Raw genomic sequence first — 14,856 nt, forward strand, 5'->3', positions numbered from 1 at the left:
AGGCTGAGACAGCAGAATGTTTAGGTTTCTAAATCTTCATGCTGAAAAGTTGCACCAAACCCACCCTTTGAACTCCATAGGAAGAACAGAAAGGCATTTTATCAGCTTCAAAGGACTTGTACTTTCATCTCTGTTGTTTAGCCTTCTGGCATCTAATTAGATGTTTCCTCTCTCCACTGAGTGTTTAGGGGTGGGCATGGCACCAGTCCAAGGTTAAGAGCTGGCACTGCCCAGTGGGTAGATTACAGGTTAAGGTTGCTACTGCGGCTTCTGGAACATGAGGCTGCGGGCATCACATGTGTTGGCACAGGGTGCGGGCACTTCTGATGTGGTTAAGGCCATGTGGAAGCTTTCTAGGGTTTATCCCGCCCAGCCCAGTTTAGGGCTCCCGAACAAGAGAAACAGAGTGCAGCAGTGAAACTCAGAAACCTGTGTTTACACAAACAAACATAGAGATGGTTTGTGTGTATACACAAGTGTCTACGTTTGTCAGTGTACTTTCGTTTGAAAGAATATAAACCAAGAAAATATAGTGAAGACAAATGTTGATATTTGTTCTATTAAGAGTATGTGGATCTTTTGTTAGCATGCTGCTTCATTTAGTTTGAGACTTTCTTACATAATTAACAGAGCTATATATGTGAGTGACAGGTTGGAATTCTTCTGCTAACTTTCTGTTGGAATAAAGGAGAGCAATGGTCCACATTTTTCTCCATGTGCAGCTGTCTTAACTTTTCAGCTGTTAGATGAAAGCTCAGGCCACCATTCCTTAAATGTATTTACCCTGGCTCGTGTTGAGAGAATGGTCTTCTTTATACATTATTAGGTCGATCGACAAGCATGTTGAGGGAAAGACAAACAAGACGCCAGGACCTAAGAGATTGGCAGTTCTTTTTACATGCTAACAACATGGGCGGTGCAGAGTCAATATTCAAGTCATAAGTCAAAAAGATGTCAAATCTGGTGTTAGTGGTTCCCACGCTTTGCCCTGCCAAACTCTCTGAACCATGCACTGCTAATCTTTCTTGCCATAAAGCCATCTTATGCACCCCACCCCTGCGCTCTTCTTCTGTCGTCCCAAGTGGCTAGGTCTGACCCGGCCACTAGGTTTTATCTTTAATCATGAAATGATTCTGGAGCACAGTGTTTCCCCCTCTGGACTGCTGAGCTGCTCGATCCTTTGTCAGGGATGTTAATTGGTCATTTAAGGCCAGACTCAGTGGATGGTATCTGTTTCACATGTGACACTGGTAGCCTCTGAACCGTGTCGGTAATTATTCTTAATGAAGCGTGGCACTGGGCAAGAGCTGTGATATATTGTACAGTGTAAATTCAATATTTGCTTTTTTCTGGTGTATTTTTCTTTTTCTGTCCTTTTCTCTTTAGACCCTGAGACCTAAAGCAAACAGATTAAGAAGTTATGCGATTCTCTACTTAAAGAAACATGTCCAACACTGATGTCTCTCAGGTCACAGAGTTCACTTGCAGAGCAACTTCGCACCAGGCAAAAGGCGCATACTTTTGAGTATGAACAAAAATGATTCCTGGCAATAAAAAAATCTGTCTCATAAAAATTCTCCTGACACATTGCATGGGAGGAAGTAAAACATCACCAGCAGGGAGTTTTTTTTTACATTTTTGTTGTATAAGGTGCTTTGAGTGCTCAGGTACAGTAGAAAAGTGCTATATAAGAACCAGTCCAGTTAGTGTATGCATGATCCCTGCATTTGTCTGACTGGATGGCATTCTCTGAGCCATGAGCCATCCTCCTTCCTTAAATATTCAAGTAAGCAGAATTTTTATCTCACTTGAAAATTATATTTGATGACCTACTTTTTTATATTTAATTTTATTATCCACCTTAGTAAAGTACGTCATGCACACCTGACTGCAAAGTTTCCTTCCACACTTTTATATCTCTGTCTCTTGTTTCCCTGTCTGCTGACTAGACGAGATGTAGCAACTGCTGTTTCAGCCAGATCCGTGCTGAAGTAGTCTTCCAGTAGGTGGACAACTGGTTCATGTGCTGCTTTGCAAAGCTCACCAAGGCAGCAGAGCAGAGTAAGGCAAACATTTATACTATCCCTCCGTGAGCCTGGTTCTGCTATAGGTTTCTTCCTGTTAAAAGGGAGTTTTCCTTCCCACTGTTGCCAAGTGTTGGCTCATAGGTGACTGTTCTATTATTGGGGCTTTTCTCTGTATTATTTTAGGCTCTGTGATATAAATAAAACTCAAATGAATTGAACTGGATTAAGTATGCCCATTATGAGCTAGCTGGCAGCCATCGACAGCTGCAGTTCAGTGGAGATACATGTACCAGATTCAACCAAGACTATAAGCACAACTGATCTCAGTTACTTTGTAACATTGGAAGTGCATGCAGGAACGGAATGCATCCTTTATTAATGTCCATAGTGGTTAGCATTGCTCGTACTAAAGGAACAATCAGCTTACTTTAGCATGTAAAAAAAGTTCTTTGAAGTACCAAAAATAAGTGCCGCTGGATTTAAGTGCGCTAATATGTTGGCTCTTTAAAGTACAGTCTCATGACTGATGTGTATCTGTTGTAAAATGAGGTAAAAATAGAACATGCGTATCGTAAATAACCTGAAATGAACAACAGCAGAAATGTCCTCAGTCAGGACAAGTTCTGGGCGTGTTTGATTTGAGTCATTAAGCAGCCAAAAACAGGACTCAGTTAGCATGCAAATGCTGTTTTAAAACCCTTCCTGCACATACAATCTGACAGTGTGAGTGAAAGTGAAATCTAATGAGTCTGAGAGCTGTGAAAGCACTGTGAAAGTAGGACATAAGTGCACAAATGGGCAGGCTAATTATAGAGCTACATGTGTGAAAATCTGCTCAGTTAATCTGTGCAAGAAAACCAGTTCTCCCAAAGGAAGTGTAAGCCAGCGCAAATAAAGCGTGTTTCGGCTAATTAAAGGCTCCCGTTTGTCTGTTTATGTGGGTGTGTGTATGAGTGTTTTTTAACTTTAGTGTGCAAATGTGAGTTGTGTCTAAAGCAGCCAGTCCCCAGAGGACACCAGTGTGTGCTGCAGCCAGTGGATCTCAGCTAATGGAGGAACATTGTGAGGGATCTGATTTTATAGGCTCATATTAAGCTCATTTTGCCATGTGTATTTTAAGACTCTCGCATAGTCTGCTGCTGCAGACATGTCCAGCTGCTGCTCCAAACTCACATAGAGTTTGATGAAAACAGCTGGCACTCTAAAAAATAGAAAATCTCTTTTGATAATTGGGGAAGGTTGTAATTCAGAGCTGCTTCTGTCCTTTTGAGGTCCGTTAAGTACAGGCTACACAGAGCCTCGGCTAACGACGGACGGATCGGGGTGCATATTTCAGTATCTCAAATGACTGATGCCTTGTTTTCCCTGAGTCAAGTTTAGATTTAGTACTGTCACTAAAAAAAAAGAAAACAGATTTATGAGACTTCATGTTTACATGCTGTAAACTTATGTAGCGACTTACAGTAATTCCTGCTTGCTTGTAAATAATTAAGAAAACAAAAAATCCTTTTCTTTCAGATCTCCCACCAAAAAGGGCAATGGCGTGTTTTTGCTTGTTTCTTTCGCTTCATTACCCAGAATCAGTTCGATTAAATCTAAAACCAACAGTTTGGAAACCATCTGCTTTTTTATTCAAATAATGCAAAGCTAAGTTGAAGGGTGTCTGTGGTCAACACTGTTGGCTCGCGTGACGTCAAAATTGCAGAATTTTATTATTCTGTGTCACATGCTTTGCTGCTTTTCTTTAGCAGCGGGTCCTGTGATCAAGTGCCTTTTTTTTTACAACTTCAGAACCATTTTAACACAACCAGAAACATAAATGTGCCAGAGGTTTGGCAGGGTTGCATGTAAATGGTTGGTGGCCTGAGGATGGAAACAGCGCAGGGACGTTTACAGCCGGGCTTCGCTTCTGTCTTACTAGTCAGCAACAGTAGCTGGCGTGCTGAAGCTGAGGTTTCACCGGGTCGCTGCACTTTAATGGATTGAAAATGCTTGACGTATCATGCCTCACTTGCAGAGAATAGTCAAACCTGTTCCAATCTTAAACATGGGCTTGATGCTTGTTATTGGTTTTTTGGCGACAGCCATCCTTTCAGAGGAGCTGAAGTATCCAAAGTACCCCACCTCTTTCTACTGTCACTTTAAGATGCATTACTCCTCCTGAGTGTGATCACAGTCTCTTCTTTGTATGCTCCACTCATGCATGTTTTTCAGTATTCCAGTTCAGGTCAGGGGGTCAGGGGGTGAGCAACATAAAAGCCAAAGCAGAGGTCAAAGTTGAAACTGGTTATTAGCCTGAGCCCCGTTATGTACGTGGCTTTGTCGGTAAATGTTGACATCACACCAGAATGTGAGTTAGCAGAGGCATATCTGAGAGGGAGGAGCCCGTCTGAGAGCAAGCAGTCAGCCGGTGCTGAGGACAAGTTTAACCCACCTTAACACAAATAAGTGGTGAATGTCTTCCATAAAATATTCATTTATTCACATTTCACAGCGTTATTGCAACACAAACCATGATGATTAGTGCTGCTTTAATTGCAGGACATGCAGAAAAACACAGATAATTCTATCATTTAAAAAAAGCAATTAAGGTTGAACCAATCGATCTACACTCATCTGCTGTTTCAAATGTAATCCATTTCAGTTTTACGGTGCTGCAGAATGCTGCCTCCACCTTATACACACAGGTTCCCCAGAGTGAGCTCTCTTTTGGATTAGGAACTGCCATCACGGATCATAGCTACATATCTTAATCCAAAACTAGAAACAGAGACCATGGCATAAAATGTTTTTATATACACATTATTGCTGTTTAGGGTCAACAGTAACAGTGTAACAGACACGCACAGTGACTGATAAGTGAAAGTTGCTAAGGATACTGAAAAGTGACAGAGGAGCTGAGTCAGACATGAAGCTGACACATAGGGATGCACTCAGACTGTGTGTGTGTGTGTGTGTGTGTGTGTGTGTGTGTGTGTGTGTGTGTGTGTGTGTCTAAAAGGTTCTTATGGTTCATTAAGAAAATTCCACAGTGCTGTGTCAACCCTACCTGCTATTAACGCTGAGTCAGATACTAAGAGCTCAGTAAAACAGACTTTTGCATTCCTGTATGCTTACTATACCAGATATGTTGGGACTCTATCCTCCTTTAAGTTTACTACAGACCTGACTTCACTGGCCACAAATTTTGACTCAAAATTAGTTGCAAAGACAACTCCCTCATCCTCTGTAGCAGATATTAAATAACAGATTTCACAGTCAGTGGTTTCACCCAGTCTGAAGGTCATGTGCGTGTTATTATGATGGCAGACAGTGGAGTTTGATTGTGTGTTTATTTTGTGCCTGTGTGTTTGTAGGGCATGGCTTTCTCCCTGGAGGAGCGTCTCCAGGTGGGGATCCACGGGCTGCTGCCTCCCTGCTTCGCCAGTCAGGACATGCAGCTGCTGCGAGTGCTCAAGAACTATGACATGAAGAGAGATGACCTGGACAGGTGAGACTGGCCCAGTCTAACACAGATGGGGAATCTCTTCACAGTCAATCTACAATGACTTACCCACCTTATCTTCTATCAGCTTCGAATCAGCAGCCCATGAAGGGTTGAATTTCAACTAATCCTCCTAGTGCACACAGAGTTCCACATCTGGAAGCCTTCAAGACACGAAAGGGATTAGTGATCCGCCCCTCTAAAGTCCACATCCATCTCCTAACGCCATAGATGTTACCTAACAAACCTGCACGCTATTCTCCCCATCTCTCCTTCCACCACTTCTTGTTGTCATGAGGTCCAAATGAAAAGTGCAGACAGTTTTACATGCTTTATTAAACTCAATGCTGCCATTTGCAAACATTTCAGTTCGAGCTCTTTGATTAGTCAAAGTCATCGTCTGGTTTACTGTTTTGAATTATCTGCAGAGCGCTGAATAATATGTGTTTGTGAAGCTGCCCCTTGCTCTAGTAAGCTGTCACTATAATGCTTGTGAGACAGGATTCAGGGTCAGCAGGAATTACTGTAGATAGTTTCTTAACAGCCTCCTCATTTTTCACCATAGCAACAGTGCAGCGTCAGCATATAAAAACAGTTATTACAAGCCTGACATTGCCATTCCCATGCCCTATCGGTGTCATTTACAATCTCTCCGGGACTTGAGCGTCTTCCAAACTATGAGTTTTGCTCTCGTAGATCACAGACTGCTATTTGCCTGTCATTGCTCGAGCATGCTGTGTTTACATACAGTCTGTCCTGTGACTCCTAATCCTTCATTGGTGTTTAACGCTAGACGTTGTCATTCATTTTTTATTCAGCATAACTCAAAATGTCATCTTCCCATGCTATTTTAATCCCACATGTGGAATTTGTCTTGGTTTTGAATTTTTGTGAAAAAAGAGAAACGGCACTGTGAGCACATGCGTTTGCCATTTGAGATGATGGAGCGACTCGAATGCTTGCTGTGACTGCGCCGTCAACACAGGAAATGGATGTTCAAAGGCTTCGCCAAGCACAATACTGCAGGACATAAAATGGTACAGCTCAAGGGGAACTTCACATCCAGTGATGTTGTTAAAAGGCATTAACAGATTTAAAATGAGCCAAGGCTGAGCAGAGCTTGCTGATCGCTCATGCTAAGACAGATGAAGGAAGAGATAGATGAGGTCCTAAGTCAGCTGCCCCACTAGGTTGACTTTAAAGGAAACAATGCATCCAATAAGTCGGCAGGGATACTGCTTTATAAAGCAGTGTGTACTGTAAATATTGCTGTTTCCTGGGTGTGGGAGTGTGCTCCCTTTTAAGGTTAAAAATGGAGAAAGAATTTTTTCTTAACATTTGCCAGCATCAAATCAAACCATATCACCCCACAGGAAATTATTAGGATTTTATATGGAGACGTAACTAGTTGTGTGGTTTTGTTTGATGGTTTGATGACTGACAATCACAAGTGAAGTCATTAAAATGTTGAAGAAAAATGTAAAACGTCTATTATTGTGCTCAATTGAAGCCACGTGTCGACGCAGTTTCCACCTTTTTTCTCAGTCGTGCCCTTCTTTGTGTTTCGGGATCTCCGTTGATTTTACACATGAAGATCAGTTTACTTTCAAATCTTTTACTTTTCTCTCAGCCCACCAAAGAAAGAAAGGATTATATTGTGAAAATGACCAAATGTGATCATCACATCTCACTTTTGCCTCTCTTTAAATTCCACAGACAATTCAACATACATGGAAATACAGTATATAAGGCAAAAGCAAAGTTTGCAGAGTTTTAATGAACTTGAGAGTCAATATTTTGCATGAACTTTATTCAACACCTGAACTCTCTGATGCAGCTTTCTTGTCATTTCTTTAAGTAGTCATGAGGAATAGTTCACCGGGCTTCTTGAAGGACATTTAAAACTCTTCATTAGCTGCTTTTTGTTCTGTTCACTGTCAAGATCCAACACTGCTTTAATAATGTTGAGCTCTGGGGAGGCTCATCCATGACTGACAGTGCTCCACTATGTGTGTGTTTTTTCTACCCAGGTATGCTCTTACTGCAGGGCCAGTGGGTTTGTTATGCTGAAAACTGAAGCCAATCAGACACTTTCTAGAAAGCTTTCTAGAAAAGAATAATGATAACTTTATTGACTCCAGAGGGAAATTCATATGTCTGACACAGCTTATCTGCTGTTTGTATGAAACTGAAAAGCCTGATGGGTGTGAATGATTTTCTGTAACTCTAATAGCTAATTTAGATAGCTTTAATCTCAGCCCTTGCTTAAATTTTCTTTTAAAAGTTAATCTTTTAATTTCCTTTTTCAACAAGTCCATAATCTACTCTCTACTTTTCCCCCTGGCACTGATGTGGGTTCTGTACTGTTCCATAGCAACTTTTGAAGGTAAAAATTAATATTCACATGTTATCAGCAAATGACATTACTAATGGCTATGAATATATTCTGTCCTTCCTTTTATATGAGTATAAAGACATTTCAGTGTCTTTTAAGTGTGGACCATAGACTGTGTCAGCACACCTGCCAATTAATGAATTGCAGTTGGTAACCTCTGGGTACCAACCGGTCACCCATCATGCAACACCCTCAGCCTGTGGGTGACTTGCTTTAAATTGTAAGGCGATAAAGCAAGTCGCCTGGTGGGAAGCAACCTGTCTTCACTTAGTCAAGGTCAAATTGGACAGACTGCAGTCATTCTCAAGCAGATTGGTGAAAGGTTGCAAATTATATTTTGCAGTCTAATTTATAAATGCAGACAAATTGCCAATGTTTCAATCAGTCTGCTGAGCAGAAAGTCATTTTGCAGGTGAATCACTGTCTTACAGAAACTGTCACTATTCATGGAGGAATTTCTGTTTCAAATCTGTGAGCTTTTACATGAAAGTCTGTTGGAATCAGCTCTTTTGGAATTGCAGCTTTTGGCACTTCCAAGTTCTCTTCATTTTTCAGCCCTAGAGCTTGCCATTTAGTGTAGACTAGAACAAACCATTCATAACTGTTTTGTCACCATTTCCTTCGTAAAAAGACAGACTCTCTTTCTAGTGTTTCAGCAACAGAGACAAGCTTTCATCATGCCACTCTGGCCAGACAAAGAGCACCAGAGTAACATTTTCCACTCTCTTTTTTAGTGCTGTGAATTCTGAAGTTTTGGATCTGGCATTTCACCTGAAACAAATCCACTGAGCAAAAACCCCCCAAAAACCTCAAGGGCAGCTTTTTTCCCTGTAGTTTTTGGTTCACCTCAGCAGATCATGTTTGCTCAGGTGTCATGGACACAGTTTCATCATTTTGGTTCTTACTGTGGGAAACCGATACATACTGTCTTTGAGTCTTCAGTAAATAACAGATTGAAGGCTAAATTAATTAAACTTTTTTTATTATATGATACTGCAAAAGCAAGCCGTTCTATGGTTATATTTGGGCTCATCAATATGAAAACACATCTCTTCAAGAGCAGCTGTCAGCACCGTGCATTGTGCAGGTGCTGTGGCCTAACCTATAGCAGAAAGGCCGTGCATTCTTTTTATCGTCTCAACAAGAGGCAGCCTTGTGCTCTTGACTTCATGGAAACTTCTGTGATTAGGAGTAGAGCCCTTTCAGGCATGCTCTGCTTAATTTGGTTCAAATGCAAACCTTCAGTTCCCAGTAAATCTACAATCACAGTCAAAAGCTTGTGTAGGTTATCTGAGAACTATCTTTTATTCTCTTTATTTGTTTCAGTCATTTGGAACACAAGTAAGAAATGTCTTCGCAAATCAGGTTTTAGGGGGAATACTTCTCTTCTTTTCCTTCTTTCTCATTTTTTTCAGTAGCTTCAGTTCCTTTAATCTCCCTGGTTTGTTCACTGTTGCAGCCATGTGAACACAGTGTACTCTCATCCCTCAGTCTCCTTGATAGTCTCTCGCAAACATCCAGGATTTAACATCTGACTTCAATAAGCTTAGGTTAGCAGGTACCATTTGTCAAGTTGCTTAGGATTAACATGCTCTCTTTTCTTCTCTGTCACTCCCAGATATGTGTTCCTAATGGGGCTCCAGGACCGCAACGAGAAGCTCTTCTATCGGGTGCTGTTGTCAGACATCGAAAGGTTTATGCCCATCATTTACACCCCCACTGTGGGTCTGGCCTGCCAGCAGTATAGCCTCATATTCCGAAGGCCTAGGTGAGTCACTCTCAGTGTTTTTCTTCCTCTTATATTGTGAAACGGTACATTCCTAAACCAATAAACCCACTTAACATTACATTTATTATCAGTTTATTTCAGGCAATGTTGTTATCCCTCAGTTGGTCTTTTAACACTCGGTTATTAAGTGTTTTATGAGACTGGTTGTTGTGCTCAGTATCAGCCAGCATTTCTTTCTGTCTTTCTCTTACTGCTGGCTGTGTGGCATCTATATTTCACTGCTTCATCCTGCCCTTTTACACACCGAGTCCCACTGAAAAGAAGTGCCTGGTCACAGGTGTCAGCTAGTAACATACCATATATGATGGTATAAGGATAAAGGCAAAATGCAATCTAAACGCACATGGCAGATTATGGTGTTCAAAAAGGATGAGAGATTCACTGGAGAGACAATATGCTAAAAAAGTTGACAGGCAGCAACAATAATCTTTTTGGATAGGACAATCTGGGATTTCATCAATTGTGTAGATCATTATTTCACCCAAGGCTAAAAGCCATATAAGTCTTCAAGCATGTGTGCCACCAAATGACTGGTTGTACTGTAACGAAACCAGAAGCTCAAAGACTCTTAACCTATGTGTATGCTATGTTGGAACTGGACTCTTTGATGCTATAAAATCTGAAACAAACTTGGAAGTTGCGGTAGGCCTTAAAGTTGTAGTTTGGTTGGACCGCTCAGCTCGAGGCAAAACCGCAGTAAGCTGTTGAAATCAGTCCAGCATTTACCTTGACTGGATCTGGCTCTGCTCCTTGCAGACAGACATTCACAGGTTTCCCTTTCTCCTCTACTGTAAACACACACACACACACACACACACACACACACACACACACACACACACACGTTTCTCTGATTGTATCTGTTTTCTTTCACCTAGGTTCATCTGGTCCAAGTCTCTCACTATCTGACAAATAAATTCCCTGAGCAGCTACTACTAGATATTGAGCTGATACTGCTTTCACTCTTGTTCTGTTTTTCTTGGATCCTCCTCCTTGCATTTAACCTTTTTCAGGTGGTTACAAGTGCTCTGTTTGCTTCCCACTGAAAAAGGCCACCATTTACCTGTCCTCCATGGGCCCTTAACCTCACTTAACTGGAACTATAATTATTGACTCTGTTCAGCCTCAAGCAACCAAGCAATTTTAGCTACTAAAATGACAGGAGTGGAGTCATTTATGACAGTTTATATTTTCTACTGGAATGCTTCTCAATGGCTTTGTTTGTGTTTATCAAAGCTCTAGCCATTCTTACAACACATGTTATAACTGTTCTGTTTTTCATGATTTCAGTCATTTTTAAGCCAAACAAATTGACTTAATTGACTCCTTTCCATCAGTTTAACTATTTTCATCGTTGCTAATTTGGGCATTAAGTAGCTACCTCTCTGCAGCTCCAAATCTTGTGCTCTGTATTTGTTAGCCATGGTTCACTGCAAAACATTACAAGGCAACAGTTAGAAGTAGAAAATTACAATAAAATCCAAATCTGTAACGTACAAAACACATGTATAATTCTTGAGTCATCAACAACCCCATCACACCAACGGTCCAATCACAAGAAGTATGAAAACATCTGGAATTAGATTAACAAATGCATGGCTGGAAACATCTTTGCAATTTTAAAATATCACAGTGGCACATGTAAATATGGACCTCGGCTCATAAATGATATCAACTGGTCACTTTAAGGTGAAAGAATTAATAGGATTCATGTAATCCTAAATATAGGCATAAACCTACTCTATGTTAGTAAACTACTGTCAGGAGCTGTAAAAAATATACACCTCTGAATCTTCATCAATGATGACCTTAATCTTAGGAACACTACATTTAGAAAAAAATGTTATCCCAAGTCTAGACCATCATGGGTGAAAATGCCATCATTCTAACTGACACACAAAAACTATTTGCATATTTCCAAAACAGACTTTCTTGTCTCCAAAACATAGGGTTGGGGTTTGATATCACCAAAAACTAACTAACAGGGTTAACTAAAGGTGACTACTAAAATAGTTCAACAAAGAAGCTGGAGTTAGACAGTTAGCCCGATAGAATGGTAAAACTTACACTGCTCTTACATTACTTCCTCCATACTTACACATGCTTTGTCCGATGGAGAGATCTCACTGTCAACTACAGCCACACCAAGTGCTCCAGAAGTACTTGGTTTGAGTACTCATAATAGTTATTTGCTGTACATTGCTCACTTTCAAAGGTTGCCATCTTGGCTGTGCAGTTGGAAGTAAAATGAGGATATGTTGTCTACACCAATGGTTGTGCCAATAAAAGCTACCTAGCTAACAGTGCCTGATTGCACTTGAAACCACATATTACATTTATCCTAGAATTGTTATGTGTGTTAAATTGTCACCTTTATTGTAGAACAGTCTAGTTTTATGTGTGGTCAGAAGCACAACATAACCCCAAAGAGACTTAAATCTCCCAGACCAGAGCGCTTTAACTTGTTAGGTGACTGTGTAAAACACTGTGCTATGGATCCACTCACTCTAAGACAACACTAACCTTTCAAAAAGTCTTATTCTACATAGCTACATATGTAGTGTACTAACAGAACTGACCTAAACTGAAACACAATAATAACCTTAGAAATCAAAGAATGATGTCAGAAGGGTATTGTATATTTTAAAGATACCAAGTAGCAATGGGGATCTACCAGTATTCCCTGCTATCAGGAATCTGGTCTGCAGCAGCGGCAGAATTTTGGTTTATTGAGTCATGATTTCATACAAACTTCGGATTCTTTGGATGAGCTGTGAAACCGCAGTTTTCCAAATTGTGTCCAAACAGTTTTATTTTAAACACTTACCTCTGGTACATTTAAGGTGCTTGGAAACCAAAATTCTCCCAAGCACATAACATTATCCAACATCTTGCTGTTTCCCCATCCTTGCAAAACTATTTGGAAAATATTCCTAGCATGCTTGCCTTCTTCTCACACTGAGCTGCCTGGAGGAGTCATTTTATACACTCCCTCTGTCTCAGAGCAGAGTGAGCCAGAACGTGCTGCCAGAGCCTCCGGGGTTGGGAGCTTGGCCTCTTTGAATGCGCATCAGTGGGTCGGTTAGCAGAATACACCGGGGACAAATCCGACTGCCTTTAAGAGGCTCTAATAGATTTGGATTTTCAGCCAGGTTGCTGCTCTGTACTGACATAGCCTGAGAAAAGAACAATAATGTCTAGATTACTGCATTTTAAATCCCATGCTGACTGAAAGACTTGAAGAACTGAAGGGCTTCTATAAAACTAATGTCTGTAGTTTTATAGAAGTCCTTCAGCACAGGTTAAATAAGTGAATAGCATTTGCTATTCCAATGAGCTTTTTAAAAAAAATCTTAACAGCTGCAGGTGGTCATATTGCATGATGATCTCATGTAATCTGTGGTTCATATAAATTCCCTGAAAAAACTGCTGGTGAGGAGAAGTGATGCCTTTTGGAGAAACTTAGGTGACACATGTCCCTGTGCAGATCACACAAAATTCAAATATGAACACATGTTGCACTGAGGAACTACTATGTCAACAAGAGGGGGAAAAAAGGTTTGCCAGAACTTACAATGATGATTGCTGTAAGCAACTAATGCTGGAGTCGACCTTGTAAAAATAGTAGTTGAAGACCGTGCCATGACCAAATTTACTCCCAACTGTGCACAATTAGCTACAATATTGTTGCCCTTGAAAAAGTTGCTTTTAAGACAGGAGACCAGATCTGGGACAATTTGTGGGTAGTTGCTGTCTTTAAAGCAACTAGGATTTGGAGATGGCAATAAAATGACATTAAGATGGAGTCTGGTATCTGTGTGCTATCAGTTTGCGATTGAGTGGGGTCCGGTTGGCAATTATATGCAATCTGTTGGTGATAAACCAGTGAAAGTCACAAATCTGTTGCCAAAGTTCACATTATGCCTCAGTCACACTTGAGTAAAAGTATAGCTCTAGTGTGTTTAAGCCATAAGGGTGCACAAATCTTTAGAAACACATCACGCACTGTTAGATAAGAAGAGTGTAATGGCATGTGTTGACATTTAGTAGCAGAAGTCCTTCAGCCTAAAGCTGGGTGAGATTTTGAACTTGTGAAACTGTATGGTGACATGTTCCCTGAGCAGCTTACATCATGCTTAAATTGGCATTTAACTCACGGTGCCAGTGTAAATGGCAAACATATACCATTAGCGAGGGTGTTTATTCCAGTCTACAAGCTGCAAAGGCATACTATCCATCCCCTGGACAGACTTATGGTAACATGGGCTGTGCTTGTTTTAAACAGCCTTTGAATGAACTCTTCTTTCTCCTGTTTTCCTCCAGCCCCTCTCCTGTTTTGTCTTTTCTCTGTACCGTTATAGAGCAAAAAGTGGACATCTTAGTTTAATGAACACGTCCTTTGTGTCATATGGAAAAACCACAAGCAAATATGAGTAATAACATTTTCCATGGACTTGACTGTAAGGAACTACACCACCTTTATAATTTTCTATGTGTTACTGCTGAGGACACGTGGCCGTCATTTTGGTGGGGTTTTTTTTCTAAGGTCAGGTTTCAGATTTGTTCTAGGTACATCTGGTGTAAAAATGCTTCTGTTTTTGCTTTTTACTCAAAGGAAATTTGAGAAATCTTCATAATGGATTACTGATGTCACCATAAATCCATGTGTGTGAGTGCATATGTGCACAAGTGTCTTCTATACTGACCACCCTAGCAGCAGATTAGGTTCTAATCACTGGCGTTCAGGTATAAAGACTTTCTGTGTGGAAGCAGGAACCTCTCTTTGTCTCAGCTGACTAGCAGCTATTCTGCCTCTTGGACTAAACACTCTGACACCAGGACCTGTAGCAGAGGCTCAAAGTTGAGCACTATTAACTGTCAAACCAAGGCTTATTCACTGATCTTAAGATAGGAGAGAGACCGTCGGACAAAGGAATACATTCACATCATAAGATTTGTGCTTCTGGTTCTGCTTACTTTTGTTGGTTTGTAAGCTTGTGAGCAGATAGTGTTTAGCAGATAATGTTAGCCTGTCTTCATCACACAAAGTTTGTTTCTGTTCTCACCATAAATGTTGGTTGTGTACTTTTGTTTGACAGTTGAAAGGGCCTACTTGTGATAAATGATAATGTTTTTCAGCAGAAACATGATTCCAAGTGTA

General features: G+C 40.7%; 1 protein-coding gene across 1 annotated transcript in view; it reads left to right on the forward strand.

Moving 5' to 3' along the window:
* Positions 1-14,856, forward strand: part of me1 (malic enzyme 1, NADP(+)-dependent, cytosolic) — a 78,587-nt gene that overhangs the window by 22,360 nt on the left and 41,371 nt on the right. Inside the window, exons 2-3 of the mRNA XM_003453476.5 lie at positions 5,384-5,517; positions 9,525-9,674. Coding sequence (XP_003453524.2) covers positions 5,384-5,517; positions 9,525-9,674 — 284 coding nt within the window. The remainder of the gene's footprint in view (positions 1-5,383; positions 5,518-9,524; positions 9,675-14,856) is intronic.

This window comes from Oreochromis niloticus, linkage group LG11 (genome assembly GCF_001858045.2).
Source record: "Oreochromis niloticus isolate F11D_XX linkage group LG11, O_niloticus_UMD_NMBU, whole genome shotgun sequence".
Classification (NCBI taxonomy): domain Eukaryota; kingdom Metazoa; phylum Chordata; class Actinopteri; order Cichliformes; family Cichlidae; genus Oreochromis; species Oreochromis niloticus.